General features: G+C 41.6%; 1 protein-coding gene across 3 annotated transcripts in view; it reads right to left on the bottom strand.

Annotated features, from left to right (window-relative positions):
* TRMT11 (tRNA methyltransferase 11 homolog) overlaps positions 1-18,829 on the bottom strand; it is a 139,489-nt gene that overhangs the window by 44,115 nt on the left and 76,545 nt on the right. For all 3 annotated transcript variants that reach the window (XM_073627208.1, XM_073627209.1, XM_073627210.1), the window contains 2 exons: positions 12,077-12,157; positions 7,895-8,059 (listed from right to left, as the gene is read on the bottom strand). In XM_073627208.1, the coding sequence (XP_073483309.1) occupies positions 7,895-8,059; positions 12,077-12,157 (246 nt within the window). The remainder of the gene's footprint in view (positions 1-7,894; positions 8,060-12,076; positions 12,158-18,829) is intronic.

Genomic DNA, 18,829 nt, shown 5'->3' with positions numbered 1-18,829 from the left:
AGATTCCAATCTCTCCACCATGGCCAAGACCAAAGAGCTGTCCAAGGACGTCAGGGACAAGATTGTAGACCTACACAAGGCTGGAATGGGCTACAAGACCAGACGCCAGACAGCTTGGTGAGAGGGTAACAACAGTTGATGCGATTTTTCGGAAATGGAAGAAACACAAAATAACTGTCAATCTCTCTTGGTCTGGGGCTTCATGCAAGGCCTCACCTCGTGGAGTTTCAATGATCATGAGAACGGTGAGGAATCTCACCAGAACTACATGGGAGAATATTGTCAATGATCTCAAGTCAGCTGGGACCATAGTCACCAAGAAAACAATTGGTAACACACTACGCCGTGCAGGACTGAAATCCTGTAGCACCCGCAAGGTCCCCCTGCTCAAGAAAGCACATGTACAGACCTGTCTGAAGTTCGCTAATGGACATCTGAATGATTCACAGCAGAACTGGGTGAAAGTTTTGTGGTCAGATGAGACCAAAATTAAGCTCTTTGGCATCAACTCAACTCGCCGTGTTTGGAGGAGGAGGAATGCTGCCTATGACCCCAAGAACACCATCCCCACCAAACATGGAGGTGGAAACATTATGCTTTGGGGGTGTTTTTCTGCTAAGGGAACAGGACAACTTCACCGCATCAAAGGGACGATGGACGGGGCCATGTGCCATCAAATCTTGGGTGAGAGCCTCCTTCCCCTAGACAGGGCATTGAAAATGGGTCTTGGATGGGTATTCCAGCATGACAATGACCCAAAACAGACGGCCAAGGCAACAAAAAAGTGGCTCAAGAAGAAGCACATTAAGGTCCTGGAGTGGCCTAGCCAGTCTCTAGACCTTAACCTCATAGAAAATATGTGGAGGGAGCTGAAGGTTCGAGTTATCAAACATCAGATGACACTGCTGCACACAGGAAGTGAGGTGGGAACCTTTGTATCCAGCTGACCACAGATGCTGTTTGTTTTCAGCTTAAATGTAAGTTATTATTTTTTAATAAATACCTATTTTGAAATTACTAGAGTGGAACAAATGAGGAGGAGCAGGTCAGAGAAGGCCACCGTGTATACCCCAGCATATAGGGGAAGGTGAAATTTGAGCTAGTAAGAGAGGTCAAACTTAGAGGTGAGCGCATTAGTTAAGAGGTGGTGGGGATCACTGAAGCACAAGCACGTTTTTGATTACCGATTATTATTTATATGGTCTCACTTATGAACTGCTTATAAGGATTTTTCAATGTATGCTGTGATACTGTGTTTTTGCAATTATGCCATTTTGCTGCGATTTTTTCACATTACACATTGTTTCACATTTATTTGCACTGTTATTATTTAGGAACCAGTTTGATTTTATATATATGTATATATATATTCACTCATATATATACACTATTCACTAAGGACAATAAGGAGGAAGATTTCATATTTTGTTTCACTTATGTTTGGTAATATTATGGACTCACTTATTAATTGCATAAACATGTTGCACTTTTAAGGACCTTTTCAGTTTTAAGCAGTTTTATTGTGTGATTGTGATTTTGCCATTTTGCCATTTTGTTGCGATTTTTTTCAAAGTACACATTTTGTTTCACATTTTTACTTATATTTGTGTATTTACTTATATTGTTTACCAAGGATGAAGGTTTCAGATTTTTTTGCACTTTATACTTTAACACAATTTTTATTGACACCACTAATGGCACTAGGCGCAACAACAGCATACTCTCATCATTATCAAGTTACCAAACATCAGTCTCGAAACCTTAATGACTTGGAGAGGATCTGCAAAGAGGAGTGTGACAAAATCCCTCCTGAGATGTGTGCAAACCTGGTGGCCAACTACAAGAAATATCTGACCTCTGTGATTGCCAACAAGGGTTTTGCCACCAAGTACCAAGTCATGTTTTGTGAAGGGGTCAAATACTTATTTCACTCATTAAAATGCAAATCAATTTATAACTTTTTTTGAAATGCGTTTTTCTGGATATGTTTGTTGTTCTGTCTCTCACTGTTAAGATAAACCTACCATTAAAATTATAGACTGATCATTTCTTTGTCAGTGGGCAAACATACAAAAAATACTTTTGGATCCGGGTGCACTGCAAAGACTGCAACGCATACACATCAAAAAAGAGAGCGGCACCCAAGGGTCTTGAAAAGGTGAACGCACGATGATGGTTTAATTTGCCATGTCGACGAGGCGCAAGCTGAGGAAGACAAGCTTGTGCCTTGTCAAAACAAACCGCCATCGTGCGGTCACCTTTTTAAGACCCGTAGGTGCCGCGCTCTTTTTTGGTTTATATACACATATATATTTACAGTTGTGCTCATAAGTTTACATACCCTGAGAATTTATGATTTCTTGGCCATTTTTCAGAGAATATGAATAACACAAAAAAATGTTTCACTCATGGTTAATGTTTGGCTGAAGCCATTTATTGTTAATCAACTTTGTTTACTCTTTTTAAATCATAATGACATCAGAAGCTACCAAAATGATCCTGATCAAAAGTTTACATACCCTGGTGATTTTGGACTGATAACATGCACACAAGTTGACACAAAGGGGTTTGAATGGCTATTAAATGTAACCATCCTCACCTGTGATCTGTTTGCTTGTAATTAGTGTGTGTGTATAAAAGGTCAATGAGTTTCTGGACTCCTGACAGACCATTGCATCTTTCATCCAGTGCTGCACTGACGTTTCTGGATTCTGAGTCGTGGGGAAAGCAAAAGAATTGTCAAAGGATCTGCGGGAAAAGGTAGTTGAACTGTATAAAAAGATATCCAAGGAATTGAGAATGCCAATCAGCAGTGTTCAAACTCTAATCAATAAGTGGAAAATGAGGGGTTCTGTTGAAACCAAACCACTGTCAGGTAGACCAACTAAAATTTCAGCCACAACTGCCAGGAAAATTGTTCGGGATGCAAAGAAAAACCCACAAATAACTTCAGGTGAAATACAGGACTCTCTGAAAACATGTGGTCTGGCTGTTTCAAGATGCACAATAAGGAGGCGCTTGAAGAAAGATGGGCTGCATGGTCGTGTTGCCAGAAGAAAGCCATTACTACGCAAATGCCACAAAGTATCCCGCTTACAATACGCCAAACAGCACAGAGACAAGCCTCAAACCTTCTGGCACAAAGTCATTTGGAGTAATGAGACCAAAATTGAGCTTTTTGGCCACGACCATAAACGCTACATTTGAAGGACAGTCAACAAGGCCTATGATGAAAGGTGCACCATTCCTACTGTGAAAACACGGTGGTGGATCACTGATGTTTTGGGGATGTGTGAGCTACAAAAGGCACAAGAAATTTGGTCAAAATTGATGGCAAGATGAATGCAGTATGTTATCAAAAAGTACTGGAGGAACATTTGCATTCATCAGCCAGGAAGCTGCGCGTGGGACGTACTTGGACATTCCAACATGACAATGATCCAAAACACAAGGCCAAGTCGACCTGTCATTGGCTATAGCAGAATAAAGTGAAGGTTCTGGAGTGGTCATCTCAGTCTCCTGACCTCAATATCATTAAGCCACTCTGGGGAGATCTCAAAACGTGCAGTTCATGCAAGAAAGCCCAAGAATTTACAGGAACTGGAGGCTTTTTGCCAAGAGGAATGGGCAGCTTTACCATCTGAGAAGAGCCTCATCCACAAATACCACAAAAGACTTCAAGCTGTCATTGATGTTAAAGGGGGCAATACACTGTATTAAGAACTGGGGTATGTAAACTTTTGATCAGGGTCATTTGGGTAGTTTCTGTTGTCATTATGGTTTAAAAAGAGTAAACACAGTTGATTGATAATAAATGGCTTCAGCCAAACACTAACCACGAGTGAAAGAAAAGTTTTTGTGTTATCATTCATATTCTCTGAAAAATGGCCAAGAAATCATAAATTCTGCCAGGGTATGTAAGCTTATGAGCACAACTGTATATTATCTGACTGCCTCAAGTGAAGTTGCTGTTGTCCCAGACAGGGTACCACAAAACCCACAATGTATATAACCTTGAAGGAATGTCATCCAGGATACAAAAATCCAGGATACAAAAATGCAATTGATTCTAGTGTCCATCCAAAAGAAATGGCAGGTCTTACATGCAGGCAGTCCAAAATTTGGGATGAAGGGTGGGAGCTTAGTGCTGACATGCACAGCAAGGAGCATTGCAACAGAGTGCATTCCCAAAAACCAGAAATGTGTCCTACTGGCTGCAAGGGTCTTACTGTATATATGCAAGGCTGCACTTCCTCTTTGGCCCATCCTGCAAAGGATTGGTTATGTTTTTTCTGGATTGAGTGGTATTATCCAACCACTGAAAAAAATTATTGATTGACAAACGTCAACCTTTTTGTTTTAGCATTATCCCCCCCATTTGTAGGATACCAACTATTTTCTTTCCAAACTGCTTGAGATTTAACAGATTGTGCTTTGGCCACTATGGACATCAGGCACACTCCAGGTGCAGCAAGCTAATGCAGGTATAAAATAATAATGGAATGTTTAAAACTGTATAAGTGAATATGTTCCAAACACATTCCTGGTTTACTCTACAATGTATACTATCCTATATACTAGGATACACATAAACAGTGTTAAGCACATGTTTCATACCTGCTGTGGGACTACAGCAACGATCAAAGAAACAGGGAGGCTGTCTCTTACCTGTCCATGTCCCTGTACAGAGTCCAGGCTTTGCCCGTCAAGGTGGGTGTACCCCCAAACAGGTCTTAAGGGTCAGGTTTCCATAGGGATGGACCATGGCCCTGGACCTGTATAGAACCCTGAAACTACAAACATTGCACCAAGTGCCAAGTTGAGCATCCATGCAGGATGCAGTGCCCAAAGCAACATTACAGGCCACCCCCAAGGTTTTTCTGAGGTTGCACAATTCCTGATGCACTGGTTATATTGTTATATTATTGTATTGTAACTGTACTGTCTGCCCTCATGTTGTAAAGTGCTGCACAAACTGTTGGCGCTATATAAATGTATTATAATAATAATAATATTAGAAGAGAGTGAAAGAGTTGATTGAAGAGGTGATTGAAGAACCCGAAGATAAAACAATAAACTAGTTAAGCTAAGAGTGATTTCTCCAAATGGGAGCCGAGGTTCATCACTTTAGGATACTAGGAAAAAACGAAGGACTCACGCAGTGGGTTAGGGTTATAAGTGAGGCACCTGGGTATTGTCCTCAAAAGCCTGTCAGTGTCTAATCACCTGAAGGTATCAGCCTATTGACCACTCTATTCTTTCATTTTGTATTTATGTTTGGTCAAGCATCGCCTATAGAATTGTATACATAACCACGGTTTTCAGTAGAAAATATTTTTCTTCATTGTATTTTATCTATATTAATATCAGTTACTTATATACAAATATCCCATAATGAAGCAGAATCAATGCAGCAAAATACTTTTTTACAAGGCATCCAGTCATGTTCCTTCGCAGAGTTTATTCTGCAAAGCCTTGAGTTTGCTTTAGAAAGTTACTACTTCAAATTTGAGCATACCTTTATAAAAACTAAATTTGGCGGTACAAAAAGGGTGAATTCCATGGCTCCCGCTCAGGCTAACCTTTTTATGGGTCTTCGTGATGAGGGATATGTTTTTTGTTCATCTATTTATCAGGATTTTGAACAAGCATAGTACTGATGCATAGTTATTTACAGTATCTGGAGGGCTCTGCCACTGAGTTTGAAGCATTTTTACATTTTCTGAATTCTTTACCAACTCATATTTAGTTTTTTCTAGAAGCTCTGTGTTTTTTCTGGACTTGTCTATGTCTGTTGGTGAGAATGGTAAAATCTCCACAAATTTATACTGAAAACCTACAAGCAGAAATACCATCCCTCACTTTTCTAGGGATTATCCTAAATACCTTAGAGAAAATCTCCCTATTTCCCAATCCATTCACATACTAAGGGATTTGTTGTGATCCCAAACAGAGAACTAATAAGGAACAGATTTTTGGAGATGGGTTACTGTTGCCATATTCTGGATCATGCACTAACTAAACTTTACAATAGGTGAGAATACAATTTAACATATAGAAACCATCAAAAGCATTCCTTTTTTAAAGACACACAGTTTCCCTTTGGAATATATTAAAAAATCACCGGCAGACATGGACATATCCTTACTGGTGGTAGGGATTTGTGCCCTGAGGTTAAGCAGCCTCATTTACATACTTACAACAGCAGTAAGATTTTACAAGACCTGCTCATTAGAGTGGATCACAAAGAAAAATATAACAAAACATCCCTTAAGGTTTTTCTGAAAAAAAGGATTTTACAGATGTTTTAACTGTAATATCTTGATTCGAGGCCCTTCTTGTATGCACCCTCATGAAGGACACAAATACCTCCTCAACAATAAATTTAATTGCATTACTGAATTTTGCATATCTACTTAAATGCCCTTGCACTTTGCTATGTATTGGAAAATCCTTGGGTTCCTTTAAAGCAGAACTTCACTCAAAAAAGTGAAGTACCACTAATTCTCTCCCTTATTTTTATTTTTTTATTTATTCTTTTTTCTCCAATATCATGTTTTATGTTGTACAGTTTTACATTATCTTTTATTTATTACTCCCATCCCCAAAATCCAATTTTTATAATTATATCACCTGTCTATCCTTTTTTCTGCAACCAGAATCCCCCAGCATGGCCCAGAGAGAAATTGTGGCCATGTGCATACGTGGTAAGACACTTTCGAACAGTGGAATGCATTTCAGGTTGCACCACTCCTTGCTGCATACAGGTAAAATCTGTCATTTTTTTCAGCTGCAGTTACCTTTTGTATGGAAATTTTGTATGTTGGATAGCATTTCTCCAGGGCTATACATGCTGTGGGTTTTGTGGTATTCTCCCTGGGACATCAGCAAATTCAAATGAGACCGTCAGTTGATCTTGCATCAGTTGTCTATTGGTATTTGTGTGCGTGTGTATGTGTATAATATATATATATACATATATATATATACACATACATACACACACACAGATATACACACACCCTTGTGTTCTGTTTGTCACCTTGATAAAGGGGACCTTCATTCTCCCAAAACAATGCTTTTTCTGATATGGGAACTTGAGTAAATTTCTCCGCTTGGGTTTTATATTGTGAGTGCTGGCTTTCCCTGCAGTTTAGAGTTTCTGTTATTGAGCCATGCACCTGCTCCTATTTATTGCTTAGGAAATCTGTACTGCATGGTATGATGTATGGTATTATGTCTTTCAGATTTTCATTACTGTCTGTACCCCATTTAAAAGATTTCTTATGTCCTGCCTGACAGGTGTCACACAGAACAGGAAGTGCAGAGAAATCTCTCCTATTGGGGGGGGGGGTATCAATAAAACATATCTAATGGGTACCTCTGTCAAAATTTTATAGTGGTCTGTGTCCCCATTAGGGAAGCCTTCCTATATGACAAGTGTCAGACCAACTGGGATTATAATACAGATCTCGTCTAAATCTCTTCTATTGGGATACATACAATTAAAAAAAAAAAAACAGTTGAAAAAAATATATCTGTTAAAATTTGACACATGCACCATTTAAAACCTGACAAAGCTTCTTACCCATCCCACTCTGTCCAAAAGCAAAACTATGTTGGGCTTTAAGTTTTGGGACACCTGATGTGTTTCATGAAAGTCAATGACTCTGAAAGAGATTTTGAACTTCAGCTCAGCTAATCAGGTTCTTTCTTTGATTGTTATATTGAAGACCGGAAAATTAAATAAAAAAAGACAACAGTTCCTCTGCAAATCTCTTAGAAATGAAAATACATTTACAAAGGTCTTCTTTTTTTGCCCTCCCTTTCTGAACAAGCCTAAACATTTCTCTCCTGATCCTTAATTTTTTTACTTTGTATTTTACAGACGTACGGTCTGTGATGATGGCATCAAATAATGGCCCTTTTCTCCAGATGGGCTTGGATGCATCAGATACAAGGACATCAAGATAGTGTTTTTCTAAGCCATACTGCCGTAGGTTGGCTTTTATGTTCTCATCGGGCCCACGCCACTTCTGGTTCATTCTGGTAGCTTTACCTGGTGAAAACATTATTAATTACCATGCAGTCCAAGAAAAAGTATCAAAGAATCATAAACACTGAATGAATATGCCCAAGTGCATAACTGAATAAAAGACATAAAACAACCTGTTTTCTAGGACTAGTATCAAATTAGCTATGTTCTGTTAATACCAGTATAGTCTGAAACATACAACCATGCTCTTCAAAGCCCTAATGCAATAAATGTTTCCAGCAAGCTTTCCTATAGCTCTGGTAATAATTACTGTGTACGGTTCATGACAAACACTCAAGACTGAAAATTGCACAGCAAAGATTTTTTTCCATACATTAAACAAACAGAAATAAAGTGATTATTTAACTGTTGGCCTCATCAGGAATCATAAACCCTAATGCTCAAATCAGATTCATATTTAGAAGCCGTGAACAGAAAAGGAGCACAAATATGTCAGCAGTGGTTAAAGTTGGTAATTTGCTCAATTATAAAACTCTGTGTGAAGACATTAGTTCACATTCTACAGCGCTCAAATACTACTGCTAAACAGGGCTGGATCTAGATTGTTTGATGTAGGGGTGCAGTAAAAAATGTCAGGAGGGCAGAGGATGGGAGGTGAATAGGGTCAATAGTTTGTAAGGCAGTGTACAGAGGCCATTTGTTTGTAGGGCAGTGTACAGGGGTCAGCATGGCAGAGGACAGGGGTCAGAAAGGCAGTGCATGGGGTCAGCAGGATGGAGGACATGGGTCAGAATGGCAGTGCAAACACATTCTGCTATTACTCCCGAGTATGGCGATACCACATGTGTGAGACTTTTACACAGCGTGGCCACATACAGAGGCCCAACATGCAGGGGAGCACCTTCAGGCGTTCTGGAGTGCCCAGGCCAATTCTGACATTTCTCTCCTACATGTAAAAATCATCATTTATTAGCTAGAAAATTACATAGAACCCCAAAACATTATATATATATGTTTTTTTAGCAAAGACCCTAGAGAATACAATGGCGGTCGTTGCAACTTTTTATCTCGCACGGTATTTGCGCAGCAATTTTTTTAACGCGTTTTTTTTGGAAAAAAAAACTGTTTTGTGCTTTACAAAAACCAAAACAGTAAAGTTAGCCTAATGTTTTTGCATAATGTGAAAGATGAAGTTACGCCGAGTAAATAGATACCCAACATGTCACCTTTCAAAATTGCACGCGCTTGTGGAATGGCGCCAAACTTTGCTACTCAAAAATCCCCATAGGCGACGCTTTAAAATTTTTTACTGGTTACATGTTTTGAGTTACAGAGGAGGTCTAGGGCCAAAATTATTGCTCTCGATCTACCGATCGCAGCGATACCTCACATGTGTGGTTTGAATACCGTTTTCATATGTGGGCGGGACTTACGTATGCGTTCGCTTCTGCATGCGAGCACACAGGGACAGGGGCGCTTTAAAAATTTTTTTTTTTTTATTGTTCATTTTACTTTATTTATTTTAGTTTGATGCTTTTTTTACAAAAAAAAAAAATTTTGGACCACTTTTATTCCTATTACAAGGAATATAAACATCCTTGTAATAGGAATATGGCATGACAGGTCCTCTTTACAGTGAGATATGGGGTCAATAAGACCCCACATCTCACCTCTAGGCTGGGAAGCCTGAAATAAAAAAAAACAAAAAAAAAAAACGATCCTGGCTTCGATCGTAGCGGTGAGTCGGTAGAAGCGCGGGAGGGGGGGACATCCCCTCTCGCCTCCCGTAAGAACGATCAAGCAGTGGAACAGCTGCTATGATCATTCTCATGGTGTAGGGAATCGCCGGCTGAAAAAGATGATATCTGAATGATGCCTGTAGCTTCACCCATCATTCAGATATCCCCGCACAAAGTCAAGGATGTTGTATCACGGCCGACGGGCGGGAAGTGGTTAAAACGCTTTTTTTTTTTTTAACACAAAGTTGTCCATTTACACAATATTTCTACCACATAACATGTACATGTATGGCGGGGTATTGCGGAGTATGGCGGGGTATTGCAGAGTATGGCGGGGTATGGCAGGGTATTGCGGGGTATGGCGGGGTATGGCGGAGTATGGCGGAGTATGGCGGGGTATTGCGGAGTATGGCGGGGGCATGGCAGAGTATGGCGGGGGCATGGCAGAGTATGGCGGGGGCATGGCAGAGTATGGCGGGGGCATGGCAGAGTATGGCGGGGGCATGGCAGAGTATTGTGGGGGCATTGCAGAGTATTGTGGGGGCATTGCAGAGTATTGCACAGCATTGCAGAGTATTGCACAGCATTGCAGAGTATTGTGGGGGCATTGCAGAGTATTGCACAGCATTGCAGAGTATTGTGGGGGCATTGCAGAGTATTGTGGGGGCATTGCAGAGTATTGCACAGCATTGCAGAGTATTGTGGGGGCATTGCAGAGTATTGCACAGCATTGCAGAGTATTGTGGGGGTATTGCAGAGTATTGCACAGCATTGCAGAGTATTGCACAGCATTGCAGAGTATTGTGGGGGCATTGCAGAGTATTGCACAGCATTGCAGAGTATTGTGGGGGCATTGCAGAGTATTGCACAGCATTGCAGAGTATTGTGGGGGTATTGCAGAGTATTGCACAGCATTGCATAGTAGTAGGGATGGCTGAGCATGGATGGATGGATGGCTGGATGTCTCTGTGCAGCGCTGTGGGCACTACACATCCAGCCCACAGCGCTGCAGCCAGCCATCCATCTCCCTCTCCTCCACAGTGTACAGATTGGTACACAGGAGGGGAGGAGAGGAACCGGCGTCATCAGATGACGCCGGTCTGTTTACATGTGATCGCGCCGTCACATGGTAAACGGCTGCGATCAGCGGCCATTTACCGGGATCCGTGATGGGCCGGGTCCTCTGGACCTGGCGGTCACGGATGTGTTCGGGTGCGCGCCCCAGGGGGCGCGCGAGAGGGGAATTCTGGGAGGACGTCATAGTACGTCCTCCCAGAGTTATCCAACCGTCCTGCAGCCGTCATTCGGCTATGGGCCGGTTGGTAAGTGGTTAATAACTTAGGAGCTGAAGCACCAAATTTGACAATAAGAATTTGCCAAACCTTGCCTGAAGGCTCATATTCATATCTGTGCAACAGTTAAAAAAGGAACGGATTCTGGAAGTTGCACCCAAAAAGGACAGAGGACAATTACTAGTATTGCGTATGGTCTCCCAGCAGCTGAACTTTCTCTCATTACTGATTTACCATGCCGTGCCTTGTTCTTCACGGTTTGTATGTGTGAGGCAGCTATAATGGTAGAGGCAGGGCTTTGCTTCCTTATGTAAAAGCCTCCAGCAAGGAGAACAGTGGGCAGCAAAGTACTGACATCAACAAATCTCATCCCAAATCTCCTAACACTAGCAGTCAGAAAGTGAAGTATCTTAGATCTCACACTGCAAAAAATACAGCTATGATACTGTAGACACTGGAGTGCCTTTGCTTACCAGGAAGTGCACTGTTATTTTTCAGGAGGAATAAAAGACAATAAATTAAATAAAAATGAAAATATCTTTCAGGGTACTGCTTAGGCGCAAAAAATATTTCTAAGTCCTCCCTATGAGATAGCAAATCTTCATTTTGATTTATGGTCCACTTTAAAGTTACTGTCACACACAGCACCCTACAAAAGATGATTAATAACATTTACTATTCCAATTGGCAGTGGCTGCTTTCAAGAATTTTCAGCATCTGATGCACTCATGGGCGTCGCATGCCATTGTCATCACTATAGGACACAAGAGTTATCACCCATGTATATCATGGACTATCCCAATGTACAAAATGGTTACACTTCTTGTATATTTTTGAATCACCTTTAAATGACACCCTTCTGAAAAAGTTATGTAATCAGAACTCTGACTTCTCAAATCTACATTTTTTTTTACATTTAAAAAGTCAGTAGAGATTTTGGATTGCTGTTCCTTATGCTTGGGCTACACACAGAAAATACACAGAATTTTAAAAGATACAAAAACCTTGTTATTTTTAGACATAACTTTGAACGGAAAGTAGTCACTCACCTCGACCATGAGTTGTGTTGTAATCAATTTCCGTGCCACATACATAAGCACCAAAGTGAGCACAAGGTACCAAAAGACCACCTAAAAGAAATAATAATCCAGACTCATCTACATGTGATATAACTGATTTATTGAAACTGCAGTATATATATTAAACAAGTAAAGCAGACGTACACTTTTTTGTAGTATTAAGTATTAGAAGAGACATAAAATGTGGCAAAAGCTTTTTAGCTGTACTTCGCTTGAGGGGGAGTAGGTTTAATTTTGTTCACCTGTGACCCAGAGTCAGCTGATAGCAGGCTACTGCCTGCTATCAGCTTACGGGGCAGTCACTCCAGGCTCGGGAAAGATCATGACAATATTATCGGAATTTACCTTTCTGCAATATGACAAGTGGCCCTGCCTTTCAGCTCGCAGCAGACAGCTGGAGCCAGCCATGTTTGCATTCTCCCCAGTCAGACACTCCAGTGAACACTGAAGGATTAGAGCGGAGGGCAATGACTGAATGTAACTGCTCTCTACTCGGAGCAATACTCGACCGACAACTGAGCGATCAGCACTCATGTGGTTACTGTGTTTTCCGTCTTAGAGCTAGCATGCGGAAGGTGCAGTGTCACATAGATGCTGTAGCATGGAATTGGATGTACATTTTCATGGAATTGGATGTACATTTTATTTTTAGTATTTCTAGATTTCTACTTTAAAATAAAGTGTGCTCTTATGCATGCCATTGTAAACCAGTCACATCTTAGCCTGTCACATTCACAATATAAGGGTTTTTAAACTTACAGGAAAAATATGTTTCTTGCAGTAGAGTATTGGGAACAGGATCTTTAGTCTTCAACCATGGGTTGTATGAAGCTACCTTCAAGGCACTGGCAAAAAAGAAAGCTACAGGGACATCCCCCACTTAACCCCTCCCACTCCATGCAAGCCTCAGTTCTGTAGCAAGCAATAGGGAGATCCTAAAGAACAGAGGAGAGAATCCAGTGTCCTTTACTGTATTCCAAAGAACTAATTTTACTGGCAAGTCAAAAATTCTGTTTTCTTAGACTAAGTTCATACTGCAGCCGTCTCTTAAAAGTGATCAGTAGGAAGCCTCCAGAATATGTTTTTTTTTCTTTGACAAATGGAGATTTTGAATGGAACTAATGTGTCACAACCGTGAGTCAAGCACTTGGAAAGTGTGTTCCAGACCTGCACTTGGAGTCCTGAGAGGGATAAAAGGAACTTTTCCAAGTCTCAGAAATTCTACCTGCAGGAGTGCAGCCTTCTTTTTCTGGGGCTGGAGAGTTCTCTAACTCCCTGTAATCTCCTTAATGTACTTGTCAAAGGAAGGACCAAAAAATATTCTCCCTCAAACAGCAGCTGTTTTAGGAACTTCTTAGACAAGAATTTAAGCCAAAGGATGGATTGGGGGATCATCCTGGAAATCAGTCAAAGAACATCTCCAAGCTGTTTACCACATAGCATAGTACCACAGCGAAAGCTCTAGATGGTGGTGAATGAAGTGATTTGTTAAGATGAAGCTAGGGTTTCACCCTGATCAGAATAAGAGGGGGAATTTTTACAGTCTAGCTCGTCCCTCCACAGGCAGAGTATCAACCGCAAAAGCAAAGTCAGAAAAAGACACAGGAGGGCAGACCGAAGGGATGGAGTGCCCAGAGCAAGAGAATCAGACTAGAGGCAGCAGTCAGAGAGGCTTTCTGTACAACTAAGAAAATGGATTTAGCAACCAAGACCTATACCTCAACTTCCCTGTGAGGAGAGATGGCTTCTGGCCAAATTCTGAGATGCCCAGCTGCCAATGAGGACTGAACTATGCATGCAAATTATATCTTTTAGGCATTTAATGACAGCTTTCGCCTTTTGTTCTGCCTACTTAACTCAGCAATAAGGCAACGTATTCCCACACACCAATGACCCATCCGCAGCTTGCGGATTCATATCAGGGGATGACTCACATCATTCCAGGATCCGGTATCCATCCTAAATAGCATTGCTATATTACCTAAACTCTTAAACAGCCTACTATACAGTGCCTTGAAATAGTATTCATACCCCTTTTCCACGCTGTCATGGTACAACCAAAAAAATAAATGTATTTTATTGGGATTTTATGTGATAGACCAGTGATGGCGAACCTTGGCACCCCAGATGTTTTGGAACTACATTTCCCATGATGCTCAACTACACTGCAGAGTGCATGAGCATCATGGGAAATGTAGTTCCAAAACATCTGGGGTGCCAAGGTTCGCCATCACTGTGATAGACGAACACAAAGTGGCACATAATTGTTAAGTGGAAGGAAAATACATGGTTTTCAGATCTACAAATTTACAAATAAATATATGAAAAGTTTGGTGTGCATTTGTATTCTGCCCCCTTTACTCTGATACCCCTAACTAAAATCTAGTGGAAGCAATGGCCTTCAGAATTCACCTAATTAGTAAATAGAGTCTTCCTGTGTGTAATTTAATCTCGGTATAAATACAGCTGTTCTGCAAAACCCTCAGAGGTTTGTTAGAGACCCTTAGTGAACAAACCGCATCATGAAGGCCAAGTAACACACCAGACAGGTCAGGGATAAAGTTGTGGAGAAATTTAAAACAGGGTTAGGTTATAAAAAAAAATCCCAAGCTTTGAACATCTCATGGAGCACTGTTTAATCCATCATCTGAAAATGGAAAGAGTATGGCACAACTGCAAACCTACCAAGACATGGCCATCCACCTAAACTGACAGACCGGACAAGGAGAGCATTAAATCAGAGCAGCCAAGAGGCCCATGGTAACTCTGGAGGAGCTGCAGAGATCCACAGCTCCGGTGGGAAAATCTGTCCACAGGACAACTGTTAGTCGTGCCCTGCACAAATCTGGCCTTTATGTAAGCGTGGCAAGACGAAAGACATTGTTGAATAAAAGCCATAAGTAGTCCCATTTGCATTTTATGAGAAGCCATGTGAAGGACACAGCAAACATGTGGAAGAAGGTACTCTGGTTAAATGAGACCAAAATGAAACTTTTTGGCCTAAAAGCAAAACGCTATGTGTGGCGGAAAACTAATTGCACCTCACCCTGAACACACCTTTTCTGCAGCAGGGACAGGAAAGCTAGTCAGAGATGATGGGAAGATGCATGGAGCCAAATACAGGGCAATCTTAGAAGAAAACCTAAATTTAAAGTCTGGCTGAGCAACCCTTGGTGTAATATGACACCTCATCCCAATAGTTTGAAAATCAAATTGGAGGGGGAAGAAATATAGGGATTATGGCAGTGCCAAGAGAAACAGAATACAAAACTTAAAAGTAAAAAATTATATTTATTTAACAAAAATCAATAAAATTAGACATGAAAATCACATAGACAAGGTGTGCGGAAAATTCGAAAATCAATTCTGTAGCAAAAATATTTCACATGACTTGGCCTGATGATTGTGGCGGCCAGTTCAGTGAGTGGGTATTCAGTTGCCCGACATGTTTCGCCAGTATTGGCTTCTTCAAGGACAGTTGTTTGATACCTAAAGCTCTACAGAGCTTTCTATGAAGAAAAATATAACAATCAATAAATGCTTTAGAACAATTGATACACTAAAGTACAGAAAAGTATATATATCCATATGTTTGCAAGCTGTCCGGGCAGACTACCCCCCACCACCCAAAGTAGTCCCAAGGAGCCCACCCACACCACAGGGTGCCAAAAAATACCCCAACCAGGCTATCCAAAGATGGTAAGATACCTGCAATTCACCAGGAATGCTACACGCCTCCGGAGCAAGGCCTCAAAAACAGAGATCACAGTAAATAGCTGCAGGGGACAATAAGAGGGACCTGGCGGAGAGTATGCCTAAAGAAATATATATACAAACAATTTATGTACATATAACGGGGCCCAATGACTACACATCAATTTAAAATAAGAAATTTAATATCGGACTAACATAGTCTCTATTTTACTTACAAGTAAGCTATTCAAATTAGGAGACAGGACACCGGAAAACAGCCATTATTGGAAGTGGTTCATCATAGGATGAAAGATGTAGAAAGTATCACTGGAAAATGGTAAAAAGAGGGGAGGGGAGGGAGGAAGGGATATTTATATGCCAGATACTGCTATCCAAAAACACAGGTCTGAAAACGCTAAATGCGATTCAGCTGTAGCCAATAACAAATCTAAGTATAAACGGATTTACACTGTCCCCATCTTGTCACCACTCAAGTCAGTTAAAATGAAAATGTAAGCAGCCCAGTCTTTTTTTTTTATGACATTTAGCCCTGGCCTGGGCCATGATCTCCTGGTTTACTTCTAGACTGAATTGTTACCAGTTATGAGGGTCCTCCTAAGGACATGGCCAACGTCCCCCGCGCTACTGAAAATTCCCAAAGTGATATTGTACAGTCCAATTACCTTACGCCCCATTTACTATGGGCGTGTACACTATGTCTGTGTAGCAGGTTCTTTTGGACCAGTTTTGTGCAATGCAAATCACAACCTTCTGCCCTATCTTGTGAAATAGAAAAGTAGACTGTAGAGGTTTGTTGTTGAATATGGGGCCCAGATGTCCACATTCAGAGCCCCCCATCTTTGACATATCAGGTTGAAGATGTCTGACTGAAGGACCCATTTCCCTTGATTCAGGTGGTGGTGTCTGAGATAATGTGCATTCCAGTTGTCCATTTCTGGGATGTGGACTGCAGAGATCACTGGACAGACAGTCCTCATCCATGAGATTATCTGGCCTGCTTCCTTCAAGCCTGCATGACTCCTGGTGCCCCCTTGGTGGTTGAGGTAGGACACAGCCCTGGCTCTGTCTGAATGCACCCTGATTGGGTTTCCTTGCAGGGGGGGGTACAGTGTTGCAAAGCCATCCTTATTGCTCTGAGCTCCAGGATGTTGAAGGGGAGCTTGAATTCCACTGGTAACGATATTCCCAGGACTGTGAGAAACTGGAACACTCCTTCCCAGCCTGAAAGACTGGCATCCGTTATCACTTACCAGTGATAAAGAAGGAAAGGCTTCCCTGTTGCTAAAGCTGGGCTAAAGCTGGGCTAGGTATCCACAAGTTAGGGAATTCCATGCCTGGCTGGATAGGAGCAGGGGTAATTAGAGAGAAAGAGCACCTGTGTTCCAGATAAAAAAAAATGTAATGAAGTGGTCTCAAATAAAATTGGGCAAGTGGTACAACCACAAAGGAGGCTACCATGCAGCTTAGAACTCTCATTGAGAATCTCACTGTGGGATCTCTCTTTGATCTCCATTGTCGAGCATGACCTCTGAAAGAAAGAATTTTCTTCTCTGATGGGAAGACTTGCTTGGGATGTTTCCAGGACCAGACCCAAGTATTCTAAGCGAACAGAAGGCTGGCGATCAGATTTTCAGAAACTGATCACCCAACCGAAAGCCTTGAGCATCTGAATTGTCCTATGATTGTTTGTAGACAGCTGATAGGGAGCTAAGTCCTTTAGAAGAAAGTCAAAGATAACCTGTGACCTGTATGCCCTGAGTTCTGAGAAGGGCAAAAAGAGGTGCTAGGACCTTTATGAATACTCTGGCAGCAGAAGATAGGCCAAATTGGAAATGACTGCCACTGTAAAGCACAGAAAATGCTGAAGTGGATAAATAGGAATATAAATGGGAATATACAGATAGGCATCTTGGATGTCTACAAACTCTAGGTACCCCCCTTGTCTCAGAGAGGCAATAGCCAATCATGTGGATTTTAGGTAAAATTTTGGAATTTGAAGGTGTTTATTGAGAGGTTTTAGGTCCACAATAGGATGAATACTCTATTTCAGATTTGGAACCATGAACTGGTTTAAATACAAGTCTTTGAATCTGTCTTTTGGAGGTACTTGCAGAACTACTCCCTGAGATTAGATGATTCAGGGCATTCTGCAGATTTGACCGTCCTTGGGTAGTTTTTGGTTGATTGAGTCAAGAAAGCGTTAAGGGGGTAGAGTTTCCACTTTCCAATTCTATTTAGTATCCCTATTAAACCACAGATTGAACCCACAGTCTGGAATGTCTGTGACCCAGAGACAGAGTATGCATCCCCTCCCCCCAGTCCTGTGAATCAGGGCACCCCTTCATTGCGAAGAGGGTTTTGCGGAAGACTTGTTGGGCTTTGTGGGCCAAGTATTGGACCAAAAGTAATGGCTGAAGGTTTTGAAGATGAAGTTTGGGTAGAGCGGTTAGGTGCTCTGAGTTTGGAAGAGGCTCCTGAGCAGGGGGGTGGGTTTGGAATCTGACACTGTGGCAGGAAAATCTTCTACTACCGTGACATCTTTTATGAATTGATTGATTCCCAGAAAAGATGTCTGCCTTGAAAGGGCATACGTGTGAGGGATTTTTTACAGGCAGCCACAGCTGTCTGAGCTTTGAGCTCGTAGATTCTGCGCAAGTGAAGTGCCCAAACTGCAACACAAAACCAACTTATTTATTTCAAAGTGCCAACATTGGTGATGATCGCCCACCCCAAGAGGGATTGCAGTCAGTTCAGCACTCACCCGGCTCCAGCGTCCAGTGTTCGTGTGCGTGGCAGCAGCTACTCTTTTTGTTGGGGCCTGTGATTGCCCTCCTCACCTTTCTCTCGCTCCTCTCTAGATGGTTCAATTCCAGGGACTATTGTGGCTTGGGCCCTTCTGAACCACCTCAGCACCCTCTCACTCTTGCCTCCACACTCCGCTCACCCTTCACAGGGCATGCTGGGGCTGTAGTTGTCCTTTAATTAATTAAAATGGAGCCATAGTCTTCC

This window comes from Aquarana catesbeiana, linkage group LG04 (assembly GCF_042186555.1).
Source record: "Aquarana catesbeiana isolate 2022-GZ linkage group LG04, ASM4218655v1, whole genome shotgun sequence".
NCBI lineage: Eukaryota > Metazoa > Chordata > Amphibia > Anura > Ranidae > Aquarana > Aquarana catesbeiana.
This window is presented reverse-complemented; position numbering and strand designations above follow the sequence as displayed.